The sequence below is a fragment of the Euphorbia lathyris genome, chromosome 2, assembly GCF_963576675.1.
Source record: "Euphorbia lathyris chromosome 2, ddEupLath1.1, whole genome shotgun sequence".
NCBI classification, from domain to species: Eukaryota; Viridiplantae; Streptophyta; class Magnoliopsida; order Malpighiales; family Euphorbiaceae; genus Euphorbia; species Euphorbia lathyris.
The window spans coordinates 44,968,593-44,978,973 of record NC_088911.1 but is presented as its reverse complement, the minus strand read 5'-3'; the positions used below and the strand labels follow the sequence as shown (position 1 = coordinate 44,978,973).

General features: G+C 34.0%; 1 protein-coding gene across 3 annotated transcripts; it reads left to right on the top strand.

Moving 5' to 3' along the window:
- Positions 1 to 4,220: 4,220 nt before the first annotated feature.
- Positions 4,221 to 7,303, top strand: LOC136218003 (uncharacterized). 3 transcript variants are annotated; one of them, XM_066004722.1, is made up of 2 exons: positions 4,221 to 4,392; positions 5,670 to 7,303. In XM_066004722.1, exon 2 carries the CDS (start codon positions 5,714 to 5,716, stop codon positions 6,737 to 6,739), a length of 1,026 nt encoding a protein of 341 aa, XP_065860794.1. In that variant the 5' UTR covers positions 4,221 to 4,392; positions 5,670 to 5,713; the 3' UTR covers positions 6,740 to 7,303. The 3 variants fall into 3 exon arrangements, with proteins under 3 accessions (XP_065860794.1, XP_065860795.1, XP_065860796.1); XM_066004723.1 differs by lacking the exon at positions 4,221 to 4,392 and adding an exon at positions 4,426 to 4,807; XM_066004724.1 differs by lacking the exon at positions 4,221 to 4,392 and adding an exon at positions 4,913 to 5,202.
- The last annotated feature ends 3,078 nt before the right edge of the window (positions 7,304 to 10,381 follow it).

The following is a 10,381-nucleotide window of genomic DNA, read 5'->3' as shown; positions in this document are numbered from 1 at the left end:
CATTAGAATTTATGGTCTTATGATGATTATGAGGAATTTGATAATTTGAAATAATTTTGTGATCTTGGAGATTATTTGAGGAAGAAAAATTAGATTAGAGAACGTGAATTTCGAGGACGAAATTTTTTAAGGTGGGGAGAATTGTCACGTCTGTGTCTAAATTTCTAAAATTTATATTTTGATGTTAGTATATATTATAATTATTAGATGTGTGATTTTTATTTGGTGCTATAGAAAAAGTTGGGAGTTAATTTGATGGTTTTAAAAGATTATAGAAAGATAGAGGATCAAACGTGATGTTTGATAAAATTGAGATATATATCTAAATATCAGGCGGTGATATACGATTATATCATTTCATTTCATTTCTTTTTATTTTTCTTTTATTTCAATTGTAATATAATATGATATTATGAGATTGAGATAAATTGGAGACTCCTAAGTGTTGATTATGATCTTTCTATTTCACGCCCGATGCCGATTGAGGTCGTCTAGGATCGGGTGTGACAGGGGAAGCATCAACATTTAACTTGTGAACTTGGGGAAGCGGTCTGCACCATCTATGTGCTAATGAATTTTGTGTCGAACCATTTCTTCTGTGATGCAATGTTTGTGCATCATGTCATTCCTTCAAACCCATGCAAGCCATTTGGAAAACCACTCTTGGAGACATTTTAACATTATTCTAAATGTAATTGTTTCTACCTGTCCAAATACCCCAGACGACCATAGCCCACACACGAATAGAGTTAACAGACAATGTATTAAAAATAAAGCTAATCCACTCTTTGAATAAGTGACCTCTCCAGTTTAGAATTCTTTCCAAACCTGCAATTTGCCAAACTTGAATTGAAATGTTACAGCCACATAAAACATGCATAAAACTCTCTTCAACCAAACCACATAATGAATAGATGGGACTTAAATCCACATGTCTTTTAATTAAATTATCAGCATATGGGATAATATTATGACAGGCTTTCCAAATAAGATTTCTCACCTTCGAGGGAACTTTGAGCTGCCAAATTTTCTTCCACAAACTATTCACAATATCAACTGGAAATATTGCAAAGCCTTTTATAAGCACTCCAGACAGAATAGTTTCCATCATGTTCGAAACACCAGAACCAATCACCCTGTAATAGATTTTTTGAAATAGGAATACTAAAAATTTAATTTTGATCCTCCAAATTGAAAAGATCACGAACAATATCTATATCACATCGTCTCTCACCCACAACAAAGAGAGAACTGGCAGGAGCAGCAACAATAGGATTTTACAACACAAAAGTTGGGACTTCGAGAGGAGATACTAGCAGCCAAGGATCATGTCCAATATGCAAGTTATTACAGTTACCAATTCTCATGCGACAACCTTGAAGAAGGATGTCCTTTGCCTCAATAATACTGCTCCAAACAAAACTTGCATTATGACCTCTAGTGGCTTCTAAAAAAGACCCATTCTTAGCTTTAAATATGGGAGAAACTAGAGAATTTGGTGCGGTGATAAACTGCCAACCCTGTTTTCCGAGCATAGCCAAGTTAAACTCCTTAAGTTTTTTGAACCCCAAACCTCCAACAAATTTAAGTATACTTAAACAATCCCAACGCAACCAACGAATACCACAACCCCTATTACACCACCAAAAAGTGTTGAACATACGTTCAAGATCCTGGCACAAACTAAATGGTAGTAAGAAAAAATTCATCACATAAATTGGAATCGCCTGGACAACAGTTTTCAACCATATTGCCTTACCTACACGAGACAGGATTTTAGAATGTCAGGACAGAAGACGATTCCAAGTTTTTTCCTTAATAAAATTTAAGATCTCTTGTTTATTCCGACCAACCATTGATGCCAACCCCAAATAACTTTCTTGATTTTGAGTTTCCCGAACCCCCAATCTGTGAGATAGCTGCTGTCGAGTATTAGCCCCTACATTCTGGCTGAAAAACACCACTAATTTTTGTAAATTTACCACTTGACCGGACCCTAATTCATATTCTTGAAGCACTTGTTGAACCACCTCACTTTCGCATACCTTAGCTTGAAAAAAGAGGTAGTAATCATCAGCAAAAAAGAGGTGACTAACAGATGGGGCACCCCGAGCAATCTTACAACCATGCCACAAGTTTTGAGACTCTTTTTCCCGTATATATGCACTTAGGCCCTCAACACAAATGATGAACAAATAAATAGATAGTGGGCCTCCTTGGCGAATCCCTCTAAAGGGGATGATAGGACCAAGTTCTTATCTATCAACTGTAATATGGTAATCAACCATTCCTATACAACCCATGAGTAGATTAATCCACCTCTCACTAAAACCAAACCTTGTTAAAGCCCCATTATATCCGGTCGTATGCTTTACTCATGTCGATATTGAGAGCAGCAAAGCCCTCTTTCCCTTGTGTTTTTCTTCTCAAATAGTGTGTTGTTTTGAATGCAATTAAAATGTTATCTGTTATCATTCTCCCAGTCACAAACGCACTTTGAGACTCCGAAATCAATGCATTAAGTAACGGTTTTAATCTATTAGCAATTACTTTTGCTAAGATCTTATAAGCTACATTACATAGTGATATGGGTATAAGGTCCCCCATAACTCCAGGCTGATTTTTCTTTGGTATGAATACAATACTAATACTATTTAGTCCTTGAAGAAGGTAACATGATTCAAAAAAATCCTTGCATATTTTTACCATATCCACACCTACCAGAGACCAATAAGATCAGAAAAATGTTGGATTCATTACATCCGACACCGACACCTTATCAACATCCATGTAAAAGCTTCTTTTTTTTTTTTACTCAAGCAGCAGTAATTTCTTTCATAAGCTTCTCATTCTGCTCAAGAGAAATAACTGGATTTATGCACTCAAGAATTTCAGGGGAGAAAGAATTTGAAGACTGAAACATCTCCTTAAAGCAGTGTATCATAATGTCCCCGAAATCCCCATCCCAGTCATGCCATTGACCATCAGACCCACGAAGACTCTCAATTTTGTTACGTTTTTTTCCTACCTGGAGCAAAAGAATGAAAATATCTTGTATTTGCATCTCCAGATTTAAGCCAATGAGCTTTTTCACACTGTTTCCAGAAAATTTTCAAGGACCCAAGCAACTCGAACTAACGAACCTCCATTTTCCCAAATAAAGCCACACCTCCATTGTCCTTCCAATTATGCAGAAAATTTACCTCATGCTTAATTGCTGTAACTCTTTTTAATTTTGGAAATATAATCTTCTCCCCAATTTGAGAGAGCTTGCCCACACTCTCGTATCTTAGCTTGTAAATCTATAAAAGAATTATCCTTCCAAACTTTTTAAATAATTAAATGACATTCATTCTCCTTCAACTAAACATTTTCAAAGCGAAAAGGTTTGACCCAAACTTTACGTTTTCTCGTGTGTAAGGATAGAAGAAGAGGAATATGGTCAGCCGAACTATACGGTATAACACGTATCTGAGCTTGTGGAAATTTGTCTAGCTAAGAAATTATAGCCATCCCCCATCAAGGCGTTCCTCCATCCAAGCAGTTGTACCACGACCATGCTCCCATGTAAAGGATGGACCAAAAGAATCCAGGTCAACCAAACCACAATCTGCAATTGCTTGTTTAAACCCCAAGTACATTCTAGGAGGGTGAAGATTAATACCCCTTGTGAGATTAATTTCGAATTGAGTTGTTTTCATCTTTTCAACTCTCATAACTCTAATTGGAAGTCATGCAGCGCAATTTACTTTTTCAAACAATTAATTTAGATTGCACGTTTTAATATTTCGATATAAAAATCTATACCACGCTTGCAAATTTACTTTAATTTCATAAGAACATAGACATTTATCAAAATATATTACAAATATTTTCAGCATATATCATCGATAGATTACACAAAAGAAAAATTTATGATGCCTGTAGTTAAACTGGTGGCAGACGACATCAACTCTAACACGATAAATTTATCTAATTTCGACGCTCTAATCCTAGATTGTAAGAAAATTCTTATTGAAAATTCTAACATTTCAATCAAATTTATTCTTCGATTAGCAAACAACACTGCACATATAATCAAATATAAAACCGGGTTTTTTCGTTCTAATGCTAAAATCGTGATATTGAGCCACTTTAGCTTAGAGATGTAATCAATATGTTCCCCTTAAAAAAAAAAAAAGTCAAATATAAAAAACCAAAAATAATTTTCAAAATTAGGCTTACTAGAGGATTGGGTTTCAACCCACCAGCTTCCGCAGAGCACAAGACTAACTAACCAAAACGGCAAAGCGAAATACACACGACAAGTTGATTAGTCTCTGCTTCATTTTCACCACCGGGGAGAACAGCCATCTAGGGTTTACTTTACTAGAGCAAGCATTCCCCAAACAGGTACAGTCCATATTTTCTCTGTATTTGAAACCCTATGCCCAATCTTGTTTCTCGGTTTACTCGAGCCTTAACATTCTAATAGATGCTTTATCTTTCTTAATGGAGCTGTTTCGGTTTTACTAGATAGATTTTTCATGTGTGCTGTTTTTAGTTCTTTCAGTGTATATTTTTTTTTCTCATTCCCATTCGGGAATTGGAATGTGCGTCGAAGCTAGTCGTGCTCGTGATTATCTAAGACTAGTATCTTTATGTAACTGGTGACTTCATATTTCCATGGAAATGTTTCCTAATGATTTCTTTTTTAGTTATTGGTTCTGCTCTTAAATTCTCCGAGCTGGCGTGCTAGCAAATCGGGATTTTGTTTTGCTTGCTGTAGAGCTTTTGAATTTGAATTTTTGGAGGCAATTTTTCTCGGGTAACAATTGGATCAACAGCTATAGAATGCTATTTTTTTTTTAATCCTGACATAGCAACTGTGAAGTTTGTTTTTCTTCGGTTTTATTATTTTTTCGTTTTTTTTTAATCTCTTTGTTGGGTGGTTGCATATAAGTAAAATTAGTCCGAGGCTTTGTGCTTTAAGCAGTAATAAGCATGTTCTTTCAAGAAGCTAAATGTGATTTCAATCATCGGGTGTTTAATGCTTGTACTAACAGCCTCTTGTTTCAACCTGATTGAACCAAGCAAGAACTGTTTCTCTAGCCGAGAATAAATGCTAGTTTTGATAGACAATGGAAACCTATGAGATTTTTGCTTTTTTTCTCGTGGCTGAGAGTCTTGGAAACCTATGAGATATGCATGATTCTATAGAGGGTAATATACTATTTTTTGTTCAGTATTTATTGGTATTAGGCTTGTTTGTTGATCTTTGGCTTGGTTGTGGTGGATCTAAGTATTTTCACTTTAATTTATTTTCGCAATTTTGTGTTTTTGGTCCCTTAGCAATCAATATATATATATATGGATGTGTTTTGTGTCGGCCTTCGGTATCTTTTAAGTTTAAATGATATGTTCAATAAAATTTGTTAGCTTGGATTCGGTATAGGTAGATTTTATGTTAGCACATATTGCTTTCCATGACTATTTTGATAATCAAGTAAGGAAAAACTGTGACAGGAGAAAAGGATATGATTGTGTTTCTCATGTATAGGATATGTGTATATGTTAGCTGACTATGCCCCAGTTTCTAGTCTCTTTTGTCCCTGTTAATAGTTTGTAGTTGCATAAATATGTTTTGTGGTTCATCTTGGTTGCTAAATTCTATGCCTGTTTTAATGTAGGATAATAACTGAAAACAAAGTACTGGAACTCATTTAAAGCCACGATGCAAGTAGGTGAAAATGCTTTGTCCATCCCTGGTCCAAGGCCAATGGAATGGTCCACCGTTCCATATACTGGGCAGCAAGGACCTGGACCAAATGTAAAGAAGCGGACATCGAGTTTGGAATCACCTATCATGTTACTCGCTGGTCATCAAAGTGCTGTATATACTATGAAGTTCAACCCAACTGGAAATGTCATTGCATCTGGGTCACATGACAAAGAAATCTTTCTTTGGCATGTACATGGAGAGTGCAAAAATTTTATGGTTCTGAAAGGACACAAAAATGCAGTTCTTGATCTTCACTGGGCTACTGATGGGTCGCAGATAATATCAGCTAGTCCTGACAAAACTGTTAGGGCATGGGATATTGAGACAGGGAAACAAATAAAGAAAATGGCAGAACACTCGTCTTTTGTGAATTCATGCTGCCCTTCTCGAAGGGGGCCTCCACTTATTGTCAGTGGATCTGATGATGGAACAGCAAAACTTTGGGATATGCGGCAGAGAGGTGCAATCCAAACATTTCCCGATAAATATCAAATCACCGCTGTTGGTTTCTCTGATGCATCAGATAAGATATTCACAGGGGGCATAGACAACGAGGTTAAGATATGGGACTTGCGCAAAGGAGAAGTAACAATGAAACTTGAAGGGCATCAAGATATGATAACAGGTATGCAGTTGAGTCCTGATGGTTCATATCTGCTTACAAATGGTATGGACTGCAAGCTCTGCATTTGGGATATGCGGCCTTACGCACCTCAGAACCGCTGTGTTAAGATACTGGAAGGACATCAGCATAACTTTGAAAAGAACTTGTTGAAATGTAGCTGGTCACCAGATGGAAGCAAGGTTACTGCTGGTAGTTCAGATCGGATGGTCTATATATGGGATACAACTACACGACGTATACTGTATAAACTTCCTGGCCATTCTGGATCTGTGAATGAGTGTGTTTTCCACCCTAGTGAGCCAATTATCGGATCTTGCAGCAGCGATAAACAAATCTATCTTGGGGAGATCTAAGTACTGCTGGTATCAGTTATTTCTTGGAGCACTATTTGTCTGCAGTCAAAAAATATGTTGAATAGATTGTATACCTCCAATAGTTTTTCTGTCTGAATTGGGTTGATAGTGTAATGATTTGCTTTTTTTTTTTTTTTTCTCAGATGCCAGGTTTATAATGACCCTGTGCTATTGGAATTTCTTTAGGTTACTACTAATTGCCAAGCATGACTTTTATCAGTTTATATGCGTCTTTAATAGATGTTCTTGTGGGAACTAGAATGGTTGAATAGGAATATTTTTGAAACTTATAATCACAGGCAGGTTTATGGCTGATAGGTCGTGGTTTGTCAACATATGCTGGGAGAGAAGGAAGTTTGTTGATTGAGACTTGAGGTGTGGAAGTTTGAGATGAATTGTTATCAATTGTGTTCTGATGAACTGAACATGGTAAAATCAAACAAGTTATCTTTTGATTCAGTAATCTTGTTGTTGTTATGATTGAGATTTGAGAATATATATATTGTAAGACTTCATTCTGCAGAAATGGAACAATCAAGTTCTGGACTGCTGTTTTATTTGTTATATTCTCTACCTATGTCAGTGCCTAACTTTCATTAATGGCAAAATTTGGAGTCTTAAGTAGGGATGATAACATGTACGGATTTCACATGATTGTCTATGTATTTGTTAAAAAAAATTTCTAGAGGTTCATGTGAAAAATACCGCATGAATACATACTAATAGAGAAGAAATGAAGAATTTGAATTGAAATATCTGATGATTTTTGTTATTGTAGTGTATATTATGTTCTTTAGAATTTTAAGTATTTGAATTATTTTTGTTAAATTTGTGAATGATTTTTATTTATTTATTTATTTATTTATTTATAGGAACGAATGATTTTGTTAAGTTGGTATAATGTCAAGTTTATGTATGTTTTGTTAATTCTTTTATTTATTTGTTTGTCTGGTAGGTTTTATAAATCCAAATTTCTAAACTTTTTTAGCATGTTAGGTTGTCTTTAAATCTAATTTTTTTAAAAAGTTTTACATTGATATTTAAAAATTGGTTCTTGACTACTTAAAGTATAACACGTATATATATGAAAAAAAAATTAAATAAGTTTGATTTAGTAAAAAATATATTTTTACACATGTACGTGTAAAACGACCAACTGATTAATCTTGTATTTGCGTAATTTTTCCAACTAACAAATCTTGTATTCTGTAGTACTGGTTGTCAATGTTTCTCGGACAATATAATTTTTCTAGGACAATATAATTTAAGATAAAGATCCTTTTTTTTCACAATTGCGATATCTAATATTGCATCTATAACATATGTAATACTGTAGTATAAAATACATATGTAATGTAGTTTTGTCTGAAAAAAATCAAAATGGCACGCCTATATTACAATTTGGGGTAAATTACACTCATGACTATTGAACTTTATTAATTTTCATGGTTTGATTACTGAATTTAAAATGTAATATAAAAGTCACTTAACTTTAAACTTTGTTACACCCGTGGCTACTAAACTTTAACTAACTACTTAATATATATTTAAAGACCTCAAAATGAAAATATTCAAGAATTAATGATATTCTAATCAATTTTAATTTTTGATTGAAGTCATTTAAGTGTTGTTTGGTTATGAGAAAAAGTGAATGTTAGAGAAAGAAAGCTTAAAAAATGGTTATTTTGGAAAATAGAAAATGTGATTTTATGGTAAATTTTGGTTTGAACAACTTTAATTTTTGAATACTTTTATTTTGAGGTCATTAATTGTCATTTGGAGAGTTAGTTAAAGCTTAGTGAACACGGATGTAAAAAAGTGTAAAATTCAGTGGATTTTATATTATATTTTAAAGTTGAGTAGTCATACTGTGAAAATTGATAAAGTTCAGTGGTCATGGGTGTAATTTACCGGTACAATTTGTTGCATTAGAATTGGGCATTGTAAAGTAAAAGTAGCCGTTTTAGAGTCCAGATCTAAAACCACAAAGTGGTGTCTAAACTAGCCGTTGGTATTAAACTAAATATTCACAACTAACGGTCACATTTTACTTCTCCCCCTTGTATATAAAACATCTGTAGAACATCAATCTTTCTCATCTTCAATCAAAATCCACCATTCTTCTTCCTTCTTCTTCTCCAGTCCCTGCAAAAAAGCAATTTCTGTCCGAAAAAAATTCCCAATAATTTTCAACAAAATGGGTGTTTTTCACAACCACAGCAAATCATGCCCAGCAGCAGAATCTCACAAAAGAATGCATAAATGCTTCTTAATATGCAACTACATACTCCTAAGTGCAGCCTCTAGTTGCATTTTCCTCACCCTCTCTCTCCGCTTATTTCCATCTCTATGTGGCTTCTTTCTCATTCTTCTCCACGTTTTGACCATCTTAGGCGCCGTCTCCGGCTGCTCCGTCGCCACCGTTGAGACGTCGAGCAGGTGGTACGCGGCTCACATGGTGGCTACTTCCCTGACGGCCATATTTCAGGGATCGGTTTCTGTTCTTATGTTCACGCAAGCAGGAGATTTTCTAGGGTATCTGAATTCGTATGTCAGGCAAGAAGATGGAGAGGTGATTTTGAAATTGGGCGGCGGACTTGGTTTGTTGATTTTCTGCTTCGAATGGGTTGCTTTGACTCTCGCTTTTTTGCTGAGATATTATGCTTTTGTTGAAGAAAATGGAAATGGAAATGGAAATGGTAATGGCGATTTTGATTCCAGAAGTGGAGGGGAATTCAAGAACTGGTCTTTACAAACTGTTTAGATTATTTTTTATTTTTTTTTTTGTTTTTTGATCTATTAATTAATTTATTCTTTTGCTATCTGTTGTATTGGTAATTAATTATTTGCCTGAATTCAAATTCTTGTACTTTACTACTTCATATTAATTTATCAAAATTAAAGATTGGTTTTGCTATAATTTGAAAATGTTTATATTTTGTCCCACAAGTTATGGATGAATGAAGTGATATTTTGTTCTACTTCTTTCTGAAAAAATATCAATTAAAAGATGTACACATAGTGTTATTTTACTAAAATAATTTTATACTTACTATTATGAGAATATAAATTGTTTTATCAAAAGAAAAAAATTATTTTATTGTAAATAATTTTTTTATTAGATCTTACAATTATCGTGTTCTTGTCGTGTCATTTTTGGATTCATGTTAAAAACACAAACCCAATCCAAAAACTTTCATGTCACAATCGTGTTAACATGTTTGAGTTAGTTTCTATTTCGTGTCGCATTTTTGGATTACATGTAATTTTGTTATGCATATATATTAATAATAATTTTTAAAAATATAAAAGGATGTATAAAATAAATATGAAACAAAAATAGCAGTTATACAACAACAACAAAGTCTTATTCCCGAAATGATAAAAATATAGCACTGTATATTAGGAGTAAATATATTAAATAACTATGAGAGTTTCTGGTTTTTGAAAATCGGAACTCGAATCTATAACTTTGACTTGAATAAGCGAAGCGAACACTTTTTTTTTTTTTTTTTTTTTTTTTTTAATTTGGCATGTTGTTTAGAAAAGAACCTTATGTTTTTTTTAGTATACAACTTTGCTTTCTCTTCTCATTGAGTCTTTTTTGTTTTGTGTTTGGTTATTCTACTTAGTCACTAGTAT